Source organism: Dromiciops gliroides, chromosome 1, assembly GCF_019393635.1.
Source record: "Dromiciops gliroides isolate mDroGli1 chromosome 1, mDroGli1.pri, whole genome shotgun sequence".
Classification (NCBI taxonomy): domain Eukaryota; kingdom Metazoa; phylum Chordata; class Mammalia; order Microbiotheria; family Microbiotheriidae; genus Dromiciops; species Dromiciops gliroides.
This window is the reverse complement of record NC_057861.1, coordinates 145,827,065-145,847,751: the sequence shown is the minus strand read 5'-3', so window position 1 is coordinate 145,847,751 and position 20,687 is coordinate 145,827,065. Positions and strand designations below refer to the sequence as shown.

The 20,687-nt window shown below is 40.1% G+C and overlaps 1 protein-coding gene across 1 annotated transcript in view; it reads left to right on the top strand.

The window, feature by feature from the left end:
- Positions 1 to 9,550, top strand: part of PTDSS1 (phosphatidylserine synthase 1) — a 74,769-nt gene extending 65,219 nt beyond the window's left edge. The window contains exons 11-13 of the mRNA XM_043992820.1: positions 2,402 to 2,470; positions 4,061 to 4,130; positions 5,179 to 9,550. Coding sequence (XP_043848755.1) covers positions 2,402 to 2,470; positions 4,061 to 4,130; positions 5,179 to 5,288 — 249 coding nt within the window. The 3' untranslated portion in view covers positions 5,289 to 9,550. The remainder of the gene's footprint in view (positions 1 to 2,401; positions 2,471 to 4,060; positions 4,131 to 5,178) is intronic.
- Positions 9,551 to 20,687: the final 11,137 nt, after the last annotated feature.

Sequence of the window (20,687 nt, the reverse complement as noted above, 5' to 3'; positions counted from 1 at the left end):
ATTGGTATTAAAGATAAGGTGGTTTTTATTTTCCACTAAATGCCAAGAAGAAATGAAAGAGAAAAGATTTAGATTTGCGCTACAGGAAGAAATTGTTAGAATAGTGGATAAGGTTCCTAAGAAGGAAGTAGCCTTCCCTAAGGATGTTTAATAATAATACAATAGGCAAAATATCTGGGGATGGTTTAGTTACTGTTCTATGTGTAGGCAAAGAAGTGAACTAAGTGCACTTTTGAGCTTTAATTTGATGTTCCTGCTATTCACAAAACATTGTGCTAAGCACTAGGAGTGGGAAGTGAGTAACAGTCTCTACCCTCCAGGAATTTATGGGGAGGCAAAGTGTGTAATACAAATGAATACAGTACGAAGTAGATTCTAAGTGCCGTAATATTAGTGTGAAGGAATAGCTCATATCTGGCTATCAGGGAAGACTCTGGAGGAAGCAGCCAGAGTTACACCTTGAAAGATGTCAGATTTCAATAGGGAAAGCTGTAGGAAGATGGTGTTCAGGGACGAAGAAATAGCTAAAGACAGGAAGTGCTGGATATGTTGAGAAATTGCAAATTGCAAAAGAAAACCCAATTTGGTTAAAGCACAGAATGCTTGTGGGACATCATTGTGATATAAGTCTGAGAAAGTAGACTGGTTACCACAGTTTAATTGATCCTAAATTTTTAGACTATGAAATTTAGAGTTTATAGATGGTGGGAAGTCACTGAAGCTTTTTGAGTAGGAGGATACCTTGAGACTGTATGTAGCATGACTGGGAGAGGAGAGATTGAGATTTGGGAAGATCAGTTAGTTGGGTATTTGCAGACCACCCAAGGAATGGAAAACAGACATTATGAAGGTACAATCAGTCTTTTCATCTAATTTGCAGCAGAAAACGTCCCCCCCCCCCATATTGTCTTTTGCTATTAGAATTTGAGCTCCTTGAAATTAGGGGCTGGATTAGTATCTGACTGATACATGGACAAGGAGAAAAAAAAAGTCAAAGGTGACACAAAGTTTCAAGCCTGAGTGCCTCAGAGAATAATCAGACATCACTGGGGATAGAAGATAATTAGGAGACACTGATCTTAGGAGAAAGGTGTCTATCATCCAGAAACAAGTTGAGTTTGAGGTAAACATTTATGGGTCAGGAAATAGTATCAGACTCGAAGTTTTAGAATCATCTTGGACTTTTTTTCTCAAGAAGCACACATTCTGATAGGAGGAGTCAACACATATAGGAGATTTCAGTGCAAGTTTATGGAAATACCCAGGGGTCTTGAGACTGCAAAGCAGATGACAGTTCATCTATTTTTAGTGACATTTTCATTGATAAATCTGCACCTGTGCCTGGCACTTGACAGTGCCAAGGACTTTGATGACAAGAACTTTACTTTTTGGGTCTTCAGTAGCTGTGACCAACTGCAGAGGTAGTGGCTAGGCCTCATCTCTATAAGGGTTGTTTCCCTGGATAAGGACCCCGGGACCAGGATTAAAGTCAGGCTAGTAGTCAGGGCTTCAGTATGAGTAATGCTATTCCTGGGGGCTCTTGAGTGAAGGGTCCTGGGCTGCCTCCAGTCAATCAGTAAACATATTATGCACTGTTTATGTGCCAGGCACTAGTCTATAGAGATGCGGTGATATAGGCAGTGGCAGTAGTTTGTCACACCTGGCACATCCTCCCCTCATCTCTCCCTCTGGATTCCATGCCAGGCTGGCATGCTTGCTCCCTTGGCAACAGTTGGCTTTGGTGGTAACAGGGATGGTGGACCTCTCCTCCATAAACTTTAGCCTGTTGTTTTAAGTAAAGCTTAAAAAAACTCCACCATATTTCTAGGCTATTTAATATGTCTGGACTTTTGTGAGAGAGGGTACTAGATTTTGTAGTAGGGCACTAGATTTTTGAGTGAAGGACCTGAGTTCAAATTCTGACTTGTGTTATTTATTTCTTGTTGGTCTTTGGGACCTTCTTTTCACCTGTCTTAACCTCAGTTTTCTTATCTGTCAAATGGAGGGGATTAGAATGGATGATCTTTTTTAAGTGGAGAGGGGTTGGAGGGAAGGAAGCTACTTAGCCCATATGTTTACTCTTAGACTCTGATTTGACTTCATGGTTTTCCTGAAGACTTTAGATTTGAACCCAGATCTTCTAAGTGTCTTGGCAGTTGTACTTTTTAAACATCTATTTTTTTTAAAAAGACTTTAAGGAAGGGGAGATTCTATGGTATGATAATTTAACTCTTCCGCCCCCCCCCAAAAAAAAATAGTGAAAAAACAAGGAAGGAGGCTATGATTTCATTGTACTGACTGTGTGTGTGTGTGTGTGTGTGTGTGTGTGTGTGTGTGTTTGTGTTCCAAGTGCTTATGTCTAGTCACTTGTAAAGCTTTTTTATTTGTTTTTCATTTGCAGGCTTTTACTACTTTCCTCTGTTTATATGGTATGGTTTGGTATGCAGAGCACTGTGGTCACCGAGAAAAGGTATGAGAGAGAAGAGAATGTTGACATTTTCTTTGAGTGATCCCCTTTTGTATCAGACTTTTAATTCAAGAACTTAATGGCATAATAAAGAAAACAGGGTGTCATCTTGTCACCAGCACTGAGTGGCAGAGTCCAAGATCTGGGTGCACATCCCACCTCAGGCCCTTAGTACAAATGGCCTTAGAAAAGTCACTGTACCTCTCAGAGACTCAGTTTCCTTAGCTGTAAAGGAGGAAAATCATACCTCCTTGGAGAGTTGTTGTGAGGAGGGCTCTCAGCAAACCTCAGAGCACAATATGGTGTGCATTATTTTGGTGGTGGTTGTTATCATTACCAACATCTGTCTAAAGAGCACTCTTTCTCTAGGATCTAGTTGAATCCTGACATTGTGAAAGAACTGCCCACCGCAGCATTCTCAAAAAGCTGTGTCCATCCATGGAGCAGAGCTATCCTTTCCAGGGGTCTGCCATTTTTAATCTCTTCTTTGGCTACAGCTCAGAATTCACACAATAGATATACAAGTAATGGGAACAATACTGCAATAGGAACCTGATCCCTGGTTTCTTGCTCTCTCTGTGCCACCCACCAGCTTTGTCACTTGGGCAAATTATTTCAGCTCCCTCTGCCTCCATCTCCTTATCTATAAAATCAGGGTAATAATACCTGCACTGCCGATATCACAAGTGATATATGGATCAAACGAGATAGTGTGGGAAAGTGAATTAAAAACCATTAAGAACCACATGCTGGGGCAGCTAGGTGGAGCAGTGGATAAAGCACCAGCCCTGGATTCAGGAAGACCTGAGTTCAAATCCAGCCTCAGACACTTGACACTTACTAGCTGTGTGACCCAGGGCAAGTCACTTAACCCTCATTGCCCTCCCCCCCCAAAAAAAAAACCCCACATGCTAATAAAGCACCACCCAAAACTGAGGTTTTTTTTTTAAAAAAGGTCAATTAAGAACACCTTTGGATCGATGATGATGATGATGATGATTGATTGATTGATTGATGATGAAGTCATTAGTAAAAGACATCTTTGGTATCTGTATTCCCACAAGTACACCTAGTTGCCTAAGCTGTATAGTTGTTACCTTAGTCAATTAATTTCTCTGAACTTGACTTTCCTCATCTCTGAATTGAGTAGCCTGATGCTAATAGAAGACTCATCCCAGCTTTTTTGTGGTTTGTCCTTTGTTCTCAAAGAGGACCATGACATTAGTAAGGAGATGTCATGACCTGCAGTGAATTGGATTTAAATGAGGGAGGGCTATGCAAAATCACCAACCTCACTCTCTCCTCCAGAGCAGTCTGGGTCCAGTGGCAAGATAGAGATCAAGATGACTCGCAATATGCCCCCCACCAACATCTTTAATAATTTATGTTCTCACATCTATATGGTTAATATTTTTACAGTTGAAGGGAAGAAGTGCAATGAGGTTTTCTGTTTTCCCTTTCTTGTACAGTACTTAGACACTGAGTAGCAGGGTTATGACTTGGAGAGAAAGCATGCTTGACTTCTGCTTTTTACCATGTCTCTTCCCTGGAATTCTGGGAGAACACTTTACAAAGTTTCTCTTTTTTCCCCAGACCTATTCTGAGTGTGAAGACAGCCCTTACAATTCAGATGTTTCCTGGCTTCATTCTAAGTTTACAAAAGGTATGCTTTTAATGTCTGAATACTTAAGATTTTTTTTAACTGGGTCCTGTATTTTCTTTAAAACAAACAAGAAGATTTATTCAAAATATCTTTTTCCCATTAATTACAGATTAAGCCATCCCCAATGTTGCTAAGATTTCAGATGTTCAGAGAGGTGCTGAATACTTTTCTGGAGCATCACTTCAGATGAATACCCCTAATAATAGGCTCACAGTGTGAATTACTGGAGCAACTATTGGTAGTGATGTTATTTTTTTTATAACAATGGATACTAGATAAAAACACTAAAGCATAGGGGAAAGTTTCGTGGCCATTTCCATTTTTACTAAATGATAGAGTAAGCTCTATGAGGACAGAGATTGTTTTTCACCTTTTCTTTATCCCCCAAAGCATCAATGCTTCACCAATAGTAGGTACTTTATAATTACATGATGAAGGAGTAAATCCATTTCTGCAAATAAAATAAAGTCCTGAGATTTTGATCATCCTTAATAATCTAGATCATTAGTCTTTGGGGGGATGGAGTTAGGGATGGTTACCATATGTGGCCTGGGAATGACTGGGAGTTTTGTTTTTAATTGCCCCTTACTTGCTCCATAAAATACATTTATCACCCCTAGTCTTGCACACCTCTGACCTTCAGAGCACTCTGGCTATGGAAACTCCTTATAATTTTTCTTAAACATCAGAGTTGTTTCGTGTGACAGTCAAGTAAATAGGCCAAGAGGTGACTGTACAAATATATTATTGAGTGTAGGCAAGGCATTTAACCACTCTGGGCCATAATTTTTTCCTATGAAGCAGAAAGAAATGGGGCTAAGTGATTTCTAAGGTAGCTTCTAGTTCTAAAATTCTGTGAGCTTCTAATTCTGCAGTCACCATCTCCAAAGTTATTCATTAGGCCACTAGATGGAGTGCTAGTATCAACTAAGTAACTCACACCTCCTCTGCATTGGCTGTCCAAGGAAAGGCAATCCAGTAATCACTGAACAAAGCATTTTGAACCAGGTCTTGGGAAATAACAATGTGTTGTGATTTCTTTGGCTAGGTACTGAAGAGAGCCCACCCAAACATTCGGGAAATAACGAAAGCCATTCTTCCAGAAGAAGGAATCGCCATTCTAAAGCAAAAGTAACCAATGGAGTTGGGAAGAAATAATAAAACGGAACCAAAACCCTGGTTTATCAAAGATGTTCCAGAGAGTGCCTAGAATTGAGAGTGACACTGGTCTAGTTCTGACTTCCCTATTAAAAGGTTAATATGTGTAGAGAAAACCAGATGAGGGGAAGGAAAGTATGGGATGGGGGAATCCTTGAGGGAAGGCTAATCTCCTGTTTCACACGGATCCTATATTTCAGATCATTGCCTGCCAGCCCTTGCCATTTCCCAGTCTCTTCTACCTTCTACTCCACCCCTTTCTTTCCCCAGGAGAGTCACAGTGTGTCCAAAGGGAGAGGGAGCTGTTTTTTCACCCTTGCCAGTGTCGAAGGGTCCAAGATCCATTTTTAATCTGTTCCTTCAGGCAAGAGCATGAGCCCCAAGGAAAGTGGACCTGTCACCAGTTTTGTTTTTCAGTCAGTCACATTGTTTTTATACTTGGGTTGATTTCTTTAAGCCACTCTCCTGTCAACTATTCTTCAGTGGCAACAGGGAAAGCCTTCTGTAGCCATTGTAGGAATCGTTTACCTTAAGGGGAAAATGGGGGCATTTTTGTTATTGCTGATAAGGGTCCCTTAAAAAAAATGACTCAAATATCAGAAATCCATGAACCTTCGGAGAGGGCTAACTGTCTGTAGAGGATGCTGGGCTTCAGATCTCAGCCTTTTTAAGTTGTTCCATGCAGAATGGCCTTTGTTTAGTCTTCTCTACACCACTCGAGCAAGCCTGTGACAAAGGCAGTGACCCGACAGTTTCTGTCCACAACCAGGTGCCTTTCACATTTTATCTCGTGTTTTCTTTCCATGGTGTATTAGCTGACATTAAGTGTCTTTTAGTCACATGGGAGGTGCTTGGTAAGTATATTATCCTGTCATCCTCACCATGCTTTTTAGAACATTTATCTTTACAATTCACCTTCACCTCCACTGAAGCCCAGTTTTAAATAAAACAGTTTCTGTTAAAGGCCATCAAAGGCCTTGTTTTAACATTCTCTATGAAATCACTTCTCATTTCTTTAGAAACTCAAATGAATCCTCAATCTACTTCTAAGAAATTACTGACATTGCCATGGACCTGTACGTAACATGACTATGTTAGATATCTGTTTCCAAATTTTTCTAGGTGATCAGTGACAAGTAAACAACATTTTCCTTGTTTATGACTATGATGATGATTTCATCAATCAAGTTGAATTTTTTCCTAATAAGTGGTCAATGCATATGTGATTGACCATTGACCTTTAGTTTCAGACTTGCTGAAAGAAATCCATTTGTTCCCACATCTTGTAGAATACAGATGTTCAAATGTCTTCTCACTCACCTCCCCCCACAAGGAAACCCTTAATAATAGATGGGTCATGTTTTTCTTATTCCGCAAAAGAATTCTGAGGTGAAAGGGTTAAATGAATCAAGTGAGTCCGGGGTCACTTCCTGTGCTCTGTGCCTCTTAGAGACAACTTGGTTGTGGAGCCAAAAGAGACCAGCCTAACAGCCAGACTTGTTAAGTACACAAGTATCAGGAGACACGTTGTCCATGGGATAACTTAATTGTAAGAAGTTTAACAAAGGGAAGTTACAGTGATTGGCCACAAGCTGTGTGTTATTAAGTGCTTTAACAAATCCCTACCATTCCCAAGCAAGGTTTGGAACTAGGAAAAAAAAAGTGCAAGTTTTATTAGAGCACTTTCTATAGGCCAACAAACTTCTATTCTTTAAAAAAAAAAGTTGTACAATTTAAATTATTTCAACTTAAAAGCTCCATTGCTTCCCCCTCCCCCCACAACCATGTTAAATGTTATAACACAAGAGGATGGCAGAAGAGAACTAAAAACATGAAACATATTTCTGCATTTTGCTTTCATTCCCACTGTGCACTGTGTCCATACCCTACCCATCACCCCTTCTCTGAGCATGTGGCACACCACTGGCTGCGTGTGGAAGTTAATTTTCCTGATGAGTGAAGTGTGGTGCCAATGCAACATGTTTCTGTGTGCCAGAACCTTTTGCCTGATTTCTTTTCACTTAGAAACTTGAACAGAGGAAATTGGAGAAGGAGGCACCTGTTGAACAGGTGGTCAATCTCACTGTACTGTACAGGGCGAGGCCCCGAGATCATTCTTCCCCAGCTCGGCCAGGAGCAGCCAGGAAAGTAGCAGAATGTTAAAGGAAATGTTCTCATTTGCTTCCTGTGCTGCTTTTCCTCTTTGAATTAAAGCTTTTTTCCCCTACAAGAAAGAGTTTTTCATGACTTATATGGTGGTTGCAAAAAAAAGAAAAAGTGCTTTCCCTAGCTCGCCAAAGCCACAGCTAAGATTTCCTTCTGCTCCGACAGTAACGCTGCTGGCTGAAATCAGCCTTTTCCACCCCCGTTTCCATGGATATGGACTTCACATTACCAAAAATAGAATAAAATGCTTTAAAGTTGTCACTTGATAGCTGAAGTGATTTGATTTTAAGGCATTTATCCCATTTCCACTGGGCCATACATTGACTACTTTTGAGGGGAAACACTTGTTCCAGACTGAATGAGAATTTTTGATGCATTTTCCCATTAGTGGTACTTAAAAAAAAAAAGTGTTAAAGGCTAGTTTGTTTTGTTTTGTTTTTTGCCTGTCCCCAATATTTCCATGGCCTCTCACCACTTTTCCCATGTCTGTTCTTCTCATCTGTAAAATGAAATGTAGTGTACTTATCTCACTGGGATGCCAGGAAGTTTTTATTGCTTCGTTAAGCATTTTGATCATGAAAAATAAATGCTTGTCTGTCATTTTCATTAAGCCTGATTCTCCAGTTTGTTAGGATAAGTGAGTGAAATTAATGAAAAGTGAAATCAAATTCTTTCCCAAATACTGAGCAGGTTCAGTATTACTGATGTTTTCTCTGGGCCACTGGCTAGCATTTCAAGTGCCCTTTTCATCTGGCATTTGATTTTGACTGCTGGAAACTGCTCTTGTCGATTTCTTTCATTCACTCATTCAATCCAGAATGGGGTTGGTTATTGAGGAGAGCCCAGCCACTGAGAAGAAGGCTACAAACTCAAAGTAAGCAGGGAAAACTCACCAATGAAAACCATTAATGGGGGTGAGGGAGGAAGCTTTAAAGATGGAGTTGCAAAATAAATCCATGTGCCTAATTGCCTAAATGAATTGTATTCATCAACTACTAGGAAAGAAGTTCTGGTCTTCTATCCTCTTTTTGTTTATTAGCGCCACTCATGTATAATAATACTCTCTTTTTATCTAAAAGGTGATGTTATCAAAAGGAGCAACAGATGTGTTAGGGATGTACTATGAAAATTCCCCTTTATCATCAATTCTGACACTGAAATCACTTCTTAACAATAGGTCAGAATCGTATTTGGCAGTGATTCATTAAGCAATGCACATCACTCCCCCCTCCCTGTGCCTTGCACATAGTAGGTGCTCATTAAATGTTGAATAAATTAGTGTATTGTTGCTCGTGTGTATGTCTAGTATTTTTTATTTTGTCTTTTTTTATGAGTTAGTAATTCCCAGTTGGCTGCGATTTTGGCCAATTTTTAAAAATCACATTCCTCATTATTCCATTGTACCAAAAGTATTGGGGATTACCATCAGGAAAAGTTACGGCTTTTTTCAGGTGGGCTGGTATTTGTCTTTTTGGTTAAATAAGATGTATGAATGATAAATACTTTATTTTGTTTTCTTGTTCAAGTTTTGTGAATTTTAAGAGGCAGTATTGATGTCAGCCCTAGGGCAAAAACAAATTGCTGGACAGGAATTATTTTTTGATTGTTGCCTAAATTGTAAGAACGACCATGATCCTAAAAGCTCTTCATTTAATGCTGCCTTTGATCTCTACCTCTCAAATGAATCAGTGACTTTTTTGTCATTCCTTCATTCCACCATTGCAGTCTGCGACATGGATTCTGATGCTGTTTGCTGTACAGGAGCCCAGTATTAGGCTGTCTGTTGTCATGCCCCTTACATAGCTTTGTGGTTTTCTACATGTCCAAAGGCTCACATGCTACATCTATCTAGGTAATCCTAGTGTGTATTGCATAGATGTAATTATTAATGGCAACTAGCTCCTACCGACACTATTGTAATTGTTTCCTTCCTGTTCTCTCTGCCGCTAGTTTTTTTTTTTTCTTTTCAAACCAATCTGCCCTATAACTGCCAATGAAATCTTTCTACTGTACGGCTTCATTGTGTAACTCCTCTGCTCAAAAGCCTTCAGTTGCTCCCCATTCCCATAGGATAAAATATAGAACACCTTAGGTTGGCCTTCAAGACCTTACATGACTGGGTGCCAACCTTCCTTTCTACCTTACTCCTCTTCATATACTCTACATTCCAGCCAAACCAGACTACTTGACTGCATGCTTTTGTACATGCTGTGCCCTGTGCTTGGAATGGTCTTTGTCTATATTTCCCCCCTTCTGAATTCTCCTGCTTCTTTAAAGGCCCAGTTCAAGTATCATCTCCATCAAGTCTTCCTTGACACCACAAACACCACCCAGTTATAAATGATCTCTTCCCGAAGGTCTCATTGCCAGTGACTTTGGATTTATCCTATGCATTTATCATACAACTTGTATTATAGTTATTTGTGAATTTGTCATGCCCCCTACCAGATTGTAAGCTCCTTGAGGGCAGGGACTTTGTCTTGTTTAATCCTTATATTCTCAGCACCCAGAACAGTGCAATGCACATAGTAGGTGCTTAATAAACGTTTGTCGAATTGAATTCAAACTCTTTGTATATAGAATAACTGCCTGGTTCGAAAGGGGATATGATTGTTTTCTAAATGTAGACATTAAAAAATTCACTCTGGGCCCACATAGTATTATTTTCTTTTTGGAGCAAAGAGGAGGATGTTGGCAAGTCAATTCCTTTTCCCATAGATGTGGCTGAATACAGTGGCATCATTCAGATAATAGAAATTGCCTGAGGTCTTTGCTTTCGCAGCTGATGCAACCATCTCAGCCACAGAACAGTATTGGGCCCTGTGCTCATTGTGCCCTGAGTATTAATTATCTTTTATTCTTTGTTACTGATCCTGGAAATCATGCTCCAGGGTGGCTGTAAACACTGAAGCACCAATAAATGCCTCCCTCAGCAGTGAGAGAACTCTGAGTAGTGGAGGTGTGTAGCCCTGCTACTAGTGACTGCCTGTCCTGCATTTGTGCCTCTGTCATTGCGATGCTCAGCACGACGCTTTCTTGCTTTCTACTGAGTACAACTGATGTGTGTCGCCATTCGAGTTGTCTGACTGTGCTCTTCTCAGGAAGAGAGGTTTGCAATTTTAAAAAGTGAAATCAGGGGATAACAACCAAAAGCATTTTCATGAATAAAGTGTGCATACAATGGCTTTAATTACACTATCAGATTGCAAGCAGGATTTATATAGCTCAGTGCCCACTGGAAAATCTGGGTTGTAAACCTTATTCCCACTAACCTGGCAAAAACAAACCTTGGTTCATTTTCTTCACTGACTATACACATCAGGGAATTATTATGGATTTTAAGGGTTCAGCCTGGAGAAAGAAAATATTCCCCCCCCCAAAAAAAAAGCCCTTTAGAGACCTCAACTTTTGTTGCAGTAGGCGAAAGCCCTTTGGAATAATTGCCGGAAGGACATAGACCTGACAACTTGGACAAAGCCCATCTGAGAACTAGGAGTGCATAGGCCGTCACTGACTATATTTTAGCGTCTTCCTTTTTCCCTCAGATCACTCACTTGTAGCTCTGGACAGCTCAGTACTTAAACTACTCCCTCTTTTCCTTCTTCCCCACCCCCAGACTAGTTGGGGCCTGATGATCTCAGACTCTAATTTTTATAGATGGTTACACCACCAAGCAGCTCTCCAGATGTTGGCTTCATTTGCGATTAACTGGACATGTATTCAGTGGAAAGAGAAATAGGTGGAACCCCATCATTAAGTAAGCCCAGAGCTTTTCTTATGTCTTGTGGTGAGCAGAATCTGCCTCTGGATTTGACATCACTTTTCGGTGGCCTTTTTTTTTTTTTTGCCCCCGGTGGCCTTTTAAAAGTCATTCAAAACTCCCTTTTGTATCTTGTTTTGAGATCTTTTTTTTTTCTAGTCATTTTGTAAAGATTCTGCTCTGAAACTGCTCCTGAGCTTTGGTCGGCAATTCCTCACACCAGGGGGCAGCCTGTAGCTCCCTCTGCCCTCAGGAATCTGATTTATGATCTGGGAAGGCCATAAACCTCTGCTCTTCACTTCTGAAAAACAGAAAAGTATGGGAAAGAATGTAAATTATAAACACTGAATTCCTATGATCAGCAATAATGTAAGGGCCGATTTTTATTGTAGCGTACATATGGATCTAATTTCTTAGGGTTTTCTCTGCCAGGGCCCCCAATAATATTTCTAAGGATAGATAAAAGTGAAATGCCTTATTGAGTTACCAGAGTTTTCCAAATAAAAACAGCATTTTTGGGGTGATTCATTGGCTGAAACACTACCCTACACAAAGAAGGATGCAGGAGAATAGTTAATATTGGTGACCCGTGTTAACTAGCCTGCCACAACACGGTGGTGTTTAGCTTTGCATCCAAGCAGCTTTATCCAAATGCAGCCCCGGGTCTTTTTCATTCAACAAAATCCCTAATTTTAGCTTCCTGATCAAATTAGACAGTAAGGAGATTTTCAGCAACACTTTTCCCCCCCCTGAAATTTTGAAATTTTGCCCCCAGCTCATTAACTGAAAACAGGTTTGCTGTAACACTGCCTCAGAAGGCTGGCTACACAAATACATACTGAGGCCAAAGAGAATCTCATTTTAATTTCCAGTTCAATGGTAGGCCATTTCTAGGTCTGCATTTCACAAACAAGGGTAGCTTATTGCTGTGCTAAAGAATGAGCAAAATGATTGAACTCATAATAGTTTCTTGCTACTATTCTGAGAGATTATCAAATGCTTCTACAAATCTTTTTTAGGCATTCAGATTATATTTATGTCCCAATTTATCCTAGTTCAGAGTGATCAGCCATGGATTAAAAATACACCAATTGGCTTCCAAGTTTCTAGTGTGTAATTTATGCTGACAGAGTTTTGAGTTTGAGTTTGTCTTTTTTTTTTTTAAGGTAGATTTCAGTTGTGACTATTTCTGTAGAAGACTAATACTGGTGTAATGGAAGCTATGATACTTAAAATTACCTACTTCAAAAATTTATTTTCTTGTGTCATTTTCCAGCACAGATAGACCACTAACTCCTTCCTTGATAGAACTCAGAAGGAAGGTGTCTTTCAGATTAGAACAAACCACTTCCTGCCTACTAGGCTTCCAGACCAGACAAGTCCTTTTCTGAGAGGGGCTTCAGGATTAGGACAAACTATCATCAGCCTTTATCAGTAGACTTTGGTGTTGCTCTGCATGGACTTATTCCCCAATGGTAGCATACCCCCACCTTCAATTTCTATCCTTGATTAAGAACCTTTGGCTGCTGAAAAATAAGTCCCACTCCCCAACCTCAGCTGTTCACTCTCTCATTCCCTACCTTCCCTCCTCAATGTCCCACTCCAAATCTGACCCTCTCCAATCTTCCACTGTACTCTTGAGAATGCTTCCTCCATAATTAACAAACTTGCTTTCATCTTAAACCACTTTTCACTATTATCTCTTCTCTTTTGGAATTAACTGAGACCTGATGACACAGCTTCCCTTTTTACCCCTTCCACTTACCGCTGAACTTTCATCCCCTGGTTCACTGGTGATTGTGGTTGAGTAGGAATACTCTGTGCTCCCCAGTGCCATTACCAGACTCCCTTTGCCACCATCACTCAGCAAACTCTTTTGTTTGAGATACATTTAATCCAAATTTATTACCCAGTCTAGATTCTGGTGGCTGTTACCCACTGACTCCTAGGGCTTTCTACCTTCTTTCTCAATTGGTTCAGTGCTTAGTTCAGTCTTCCTTTCTACCATAGCTCCTTTCCTCATTTTAAAAGACTTCAGAATGTACATCGGTGTTCTCTCTCAACTTTTCACTTCCTCAACCTACTCAACTCCCATGATTTATTCCTGTACTTCACCTGAGTTACTCCCAGAGATGTTGATCTTGCTATTACTCCCAAATGTTTTACTTCCATGTTCAATAACCCTGAATTGCCTTTTATCTAGTTAAAATCTTGTTATCTTTACATCTTCCCCATGGCTTACTCCTAAATATACTATTCATTCATACTTATGACATCCAATCTCTCCATCCTTTAGTACTATCTCAGGGTATCACTCTGGCTGCAATCTCCTCTCTTCCCAATCTTGACTTCTTGGTGAACCAGTTCAAGTCTACACTATTCTCTACTCTTTGAATATTGTGCTCCCTTTTCCTATAGGTGATCACATCTTTCAAAACCCTGTCTCTTAGATTATTACCATCATCCACATCTTAGATCCTACTCATACACTGCTGAAAAGGACTAGACGAAATTAAGAAATTGTGTTTACTGGGTCCACTATAAATACATGCAAGTTGATCTCAATTGTGTTCTTGCCACAGTAAGGCAATCCTACTTCTCCCTAATCAATTCCCTTATCAACTTACCTCAGCAACTGTTACAAGCTTTCTTTCCTCAAATTTCTCTAAACACTCTCCGCCCTGACTCCATTGAGTCCCTCACTTCATACTTCACATCCTCTTCCCACATTTCTCTGACTTCCTCTCACACTATTTCCTCCTTCGCTAACATCTGATGCTAAGACAACTCTTCATCTTGCCAAATCTAATCTTTCTCCACATACTCTTGATTCAGTCTTCTTTCTTCTCCAGTAGAGTGCCCCCATTATCATGCTCAATTCTCAGTGTATACTGGCTCCTCCACTATCTACAAACACTCAAGACTCTCCCATCCTTAACCCCACATTAGAATGTACCATGACTACCAGGGGATCATCCTATATTTTTCCTTCCCTTCTCTGTTAAATTCCTTGAAAAAGCCACTCCCGGTGCTTCTACTTCTCTCATTTTAAAACCCTCTACAATCTGGTTTCTACCCTCATCACTGAACCACAATTGCTCTACAGATTTACATGTGTTATCTTTTTTTTTTTTTTTTCGGGGCAATGGGGGTTAAGTGACTTGCCTAGGGTAACACAGCATGTGTTATCTTGATTACCACATCCAATGACTTTTTGTTATCTCAGAACTCATTCTTGTTGACCTTTGACACTGTTTCCAACTCCTTCGAGATACTCTCTTATCTAAGAGGTTTTGTGATTGCTCTATCTTGGTGTTCCTCCTATGTGTATGATCATTACTTCTTGGTTTTTTGGTGTGTGTTTTTTTCTAGGGCTTCATCCATGTCACACCTAGTTATTTTGTGTGTCTCCCAAATCTTAGACCCAAGGCAACTTTTCTTTCTCTATATACTTTCCCACTTGGTGATTTCATCAGTTCCCATGGTTTTAATTATGATATCTATGCAAATGATTCCCAGATCTATTTTATCAAGCCCTAATTTCTCCTGGGTACCAGTCCTGAAAGACCAGATACATGATGAACATTTTGAACTGGATGTCTTAATGGCATCTCAAACTCTATGAGCTGAAACAAAACTCAACATTTCCCATTCAGCTGCACTCCTTTGTTTTTCATCATGGTCTCCCGAAACTCATCATCCTGAAAAATCACATAAACCCTGAAACTTATACCTCCTTAGTACCCCCTGCCCCTGGTACCCCTCCTTCCCTCTGATTAAAGAGAATGGAGGGTGGACAGATCCTACAGATCCTCCATTTAAGGAGGTGGATGGCAGACATCATCATTTTCTACTGGCTTCATGCCTCTGGACTTCATCATGCTCCATCCCTACATGGTAACCATACCTCTACCCCCCACCACACACACACACACACACACACACTCCTACTTTTCTAGCTTCTAGGTATATATTGTTTTCTCTGATAGAGTTGTGAACTCCTTAAGGGCAGAGGTTGTCTTTTGCCTTTCTTTATATTCCAAGTGCTTAGCACATTGCCTGGCACATAGCAGGCACTTAATGAATGTTTACTGATTGCCTGATCAGTGACTTTCCCCCAAAACTCTCCCCTATTCTGACTATTACAATGGAGGGTACCACCATCCTTCTAATTTGCAGCATCAGAGTAATCCTTGACTCCTCTCTCTTGCTTATTCCATGGAACCAATCAACTGGCAAATCTGGTCATTTCTTTTAAATCTTGTCATTTCTACCTCCACAACAATTCTCACATATATCCCCTTCTCACCACTCACATAGCCACTACCCAAGTTCAGACGCTCATCACCTCTAATCTGCACTATTGCAATAGCTTTCAAATTAGTTTACCTGTGTCAAGAAATATTCACATGGAATATTTGTGCCTGACCTGTGGTAGAACATTCCAAGTTCCTACTGGTCTGATCAACCACAGTTGGACACACTGTAACTTGACTCTAACATAGTGATGTCATTTTGGTCCTCATAAAGAATGAAGGACAAAAAAACAACCAACCTGCCTTGCCTCTCAGCACTCCAACCATCCTTTACTGCTAAAGTGATTTTCCCAAAATGTAGGTCTAACCATGTCATCTCCCTGTGAAATAGAATCCAATAGCTCCCTGTTATCTCTAGGATTACATATTCATTCCTTTGGTATTTGAAGGTCCTCACAACCAGGTCCCTTCTTCCCTTCAACCTTTTTAATCTTTTTTTACATTCTGCTCCCATCCACCTACTTGATACTTTAACCAGATCAGCCTATTTGCTGTTTGTCACACATGACACTCCATCTCTCACCTCTGAGACTTTGCATGTTATTCCTCATGTTTGGAATGCTTTCTACCCCAACTTCTGACTCTCAGATCCTCAAATCAAGTACTAACTGTTCCATTTTCCCCAGCTGCTGTTGCCATCCCTTCTGAAGTTATCTTTTCCTATTCTGATTTTGTATTTTATGTTCTGATTTCTATATGTTATCTTTTTCATTAGAATGTAAACTCCTTGAAGGCAGAGACTGGTTTTGCTTCTTTCTAACACCAGTGCTGACACAGTACTTGGCTCATAGTAAAGACTTAATAAATGCTTAAATGACTGATTAATAATTATCTTCTAAGTTTTTAAGAGTTGCACAGCCGGGGCAGCTAGGTGGCACAGTGGATAGAGCACCGGCCCTGGAGTCAGGAGTACCTGAGTTCAAATCCGGCCTCAGACACTTGACACTTACTAGCTGTGTGACCCTGGGCAAGTCACTTAACCCCAATTGCCTTACTAAAAAAAAAAAAAAAAAGAGTTGCACAGCCAAAAAAAAAAAAAAGATCACCTACAGCCAACCTGATGATGAGCCTCTTTAAATCTGGCTAAGTGGGTCCATGAGCAGCAGGCATATAGTCAGACCATAGGTAGTCCCAGGAGTGTACTGGAGCCAGCTCCAAACAGCTCAAGACCAATAATTAAAATTTCAGGGTGAACATTTATGCCTCAGAAATCTTGACAAATCAGTGCTTGATTTTTTTGTTTTGTTGATTGTCTAAACTTCTAAAAATTATGGAGAAAATATCCATGATTCAGATTAAAATTTAAAATAGACTGGGGGGGGTGGTGGTACAATCCAGTTACTAAACTTTTAGTGGCATATCCCAGGGTAGACCCATACTTTCTGGTTTGGTTGGCTATATCTAAACTTGTGATGTGCTGGTGAAATCTCAAAGTCTTAAGATCCCAGAAAATATCAAAGCAGAGCTTATTACTACTGAATTGTATTTCCCTACCTATGCCTATTTTTGCATTGAGGTCATTGAGTGTTAGAGCATATGTTGACTTAATGTGGTGAGTATTATGTTTTTCACAGAAATTCTCTACCTCCTCCTTGGTTGCAAAGGATGTTGGCACATAAACCTCCATCATCTTGGAAACCCCTTTTCAACTCTTCTGCTGCCATCACTGTACAAGCAGAAGAATATCACATAACATAGTGGGTAATTCGTTCCATGGGTTTCTATCACAAAAATGCTAGACAACTGATGATAAGTCTCTCCATGCTGGCTATCTTAAGCCTGGCCAATTTGTAATTGAAGGTCACCAGATGACATAGTGAGTAGGGTATAACACTTAGAATCAGGATAGACCTGAGTTCAAATACAGCTTCTACATTTACTAGCTATGTAACCCTCCTGGACAAGTCACTTACTTATTTTCTCTGGGCCTCCATTTCACCATCTATAAAATAGGTATAAGGACAGCATCTGCCTCAGAGGCTTTGTGTGATGATCAAATGAAATAATACAAGCCAAGGGCATCTCAGGGGGCAGCTAGGTGACTCAATGGAGAGAGTGCTTGGCCTGGGGACAGTAAGTCTCCTCTTCCTGAGTTCAAATCTGGCCTCAGACACTTATTAGGTTGACCCTGGGCAAGCCACTTAACCCCATTTGTCTCCATTTCCTCTTCTGTAAAATGAACTGGAAAAGGAAATGGCGAGCCACTCTAGTATCTTTGCAAAAAACAAACAAATGGAGTCATGAAGTCGGACATGACTGAAAAATGACTGAACAAGGACATTTAAGGGTATTTTGGGAAGAATGACAAACAGATGAAATATGGGAAAGTACTGTCAGGATTCTATAGTGAACTCTTCTCTCCATCAATGACAGCAGAACCACATTTTTACTCTGACATCGAAGTCTCCAATGAACTACATGAGAATGGAGAATTAGCACTGAATAGGAACAATGGAAAAAGAAGTTGGCCTAGACCAGTGCTTTTTAAATTGTGGGTCATGACCCCATATAGAGTCAAGTAAATGAATTTGGGGGTCACAAAAAATTTGGTAGTAAATGTTTGATTTGTATAACTATTCTATTTGCCTAGGTACCCAGGGTCGCATAAAAATTTCTTAGGTGGAAAGGGGTCACTAGTGGAAAAAGTTTAAGAAGCCCTGGCCTAGACCATGTTTATATAGAAGAGGTCCAGGTGGGAGATGATGCATTTTGAGGAGTTTGAGGAAATGATTCCCAAGATATCTGAAAAGAGAGGGAGGGACACCAAACACTTAAGAGGGGAAAAAAAAACCCACAGACCTTACTATTACCCCCCCCCAATGAGGATTAAAATATCAGGAACTACTGCTTACCTTTATATCTCTACAAATTTATTTATTTATTTATTTATTTTTTTAGGCAATGGGGGTTAGGTGACTTGCCCACGGTCACACAGCTAGTAAGTGTCAAGTGTCTGAGGCCAGACTTAAACTCAGGTACTCCTGAATACAGGGCCGGTGCTTTAACCACTGCGCCATCTAGCTGCCCCCTCTCTACAAAATTTTAATGAGGATAATCTAGACACATGTTTAGGATATCGTTTGAAGTCACAAGAAGGAAAAAACAGTAAGTACATTGGGATCTTGTATTCTCTACACCTTTTAGTCAATTGCGTGACTAAATAAATAGTCTTCTGGATATCTTTTATGAAAGTGGACCACATCTTTACAGTTACCCAACTGCCAAAAAGCTGTAGAGAACATGTATAACTTATATTGAATTGTTTAAGTTCTTAAGGGAGGGCAGGTGGGGAGGGAGGGAGGAAGAGAATTTGGAACACAAAGTTTTAAAAATCGATGTTAAAATTTGTTTTCACATGTAATTTGGGGAAAAATTAAAATAAAATTCTAAAATTTTTTTAAAAAGCTGTAGAGAATACAAAGTCTCATTGTACTTTTGTTTGTATCTAGAAAAAGGTTCTTCCATGCCATAAGAAGTACAAAATGAGGGGCAGCTGGGTGGTGCAAGGGATAAAGCACCAGCCCTGGATTTAGGAGGACCTGGGTTCAAATCTGGCCTCAGACATTTGGCACTTACTGGCTGTGTGACCCTGGGCAAGTCACTTAAACCTCATTGCCCCATAAAAAAAAAGAAAGAAAAAAAAGTACAAAATGCCACTTGAGAGGCTTTCCAAAAAAGTAACCCCTCTTCCTTTGTCAAAATCATACAAGATTCCTTCAAAGTTGCAACCACAAAAATAGCTTTCTTCAACGACCCCCTAGTTACTGATATCAAGCAAAGCATAAAATAAGGGAAGCATATTCTTGTCAAAGGTGTTTGTCACTATCAGACCCAAGATATGGAGAATACCCAGTTCAAAATTGAAATTGAAGAGGGATTCCCTATACATGATATAAGGTCCTCCAAATGTCCTGTTTATAGATGATATTGTGTTGATGGCATCATGCCCCAGAACAACACAGAGCCTTCTAAATAAAATCCATAATCACTCAAAAGAGTTTGGCCTAATGTAAGAAAAAACTAGTTTCCAGTTGGATGGACTAACAATAGAACTTTTCATCAATAACATGTATTTTGGATAGACATTGCCAGTGGATGATGAACTAGGCTCAGAATATGGCAGGAGGAGGAGGAGGAGGAGGGACTGGTTTGCCTTTGGGAAATTGTGGGATTTGATTCTTTTTTTAAATGACCCCAAGCTTGTCTCTGAAATAAAGGTCCATGTTTTCAAAATCAATATTTTTTCCAGTGATATTGTATGGCTTTAAGTCATGGAATACCATAGTCCCCAACTAAATTAAAGCTTAGCCAAAGGGCAATAGAGAGTTGTACAATGGATAGGAACAGACTGAAACAAATCAAAAATGAGGCATTACATAGAAGAAGTGTAAAGATTTTCCTCAGTTAGCTTTATGACTAGAAAAAAAAAAAAACAAAGAGTAGCCAGTTACATACTAGCGGTAAGGTCACCTCTCATGTTCAATTACATTTGCACAATGTCAAAAGATCTAGAGGAAACCCCCTATGAGTCAGATCGACCCCTCTGAGAATGTGTAAGGTGACATGGACAGCACCTCAAGGAGATGATTTGCACTGATGAATGAATGAATCAACCGATTAATAAAAAAACATTAAGAACTTATCATGAGGGGCAGCTAGGTGGCGCAGTAGATAGAGCACGGCCCTGGATTCAGGAGGACCTGAGTTCAAATCTAGCCTCAGACACTTAACACTTACTAGCTGTGTGACCTTGGGCAAGTCACTTAACCCCATTTGCCTCACCCCCCCCCCAAAAAAAAACTTATCATGTGCTAAGAACTTTACTAAGAGTTGGGGATACAAATAAAAAAGGAAGATAATCTGTGCTCTCTAGAACTTCACTTATTAATTAAGGAAGAGAATGCATATAAAAGGGTTCCTTCTTCAAGCCAGATAGAAAGGTCCAGTGGTTCTTGGAATTCAGTGGGTAGATGGATGGCAAAGCCCACAAGTCCTTAGATTATTTGCAAGTAAAGATGGCAATGACTAGGGCAGGGTTGATGGTAAGGCCTCTTGGTGCTCCAACATACCAAAAGGACTATAGCTGGGTAGCACATTAGAGAGAAGTCCCTAGTTCAAATACTGCCTTAGACGTTTACTAGCTACATGACAGTGAGC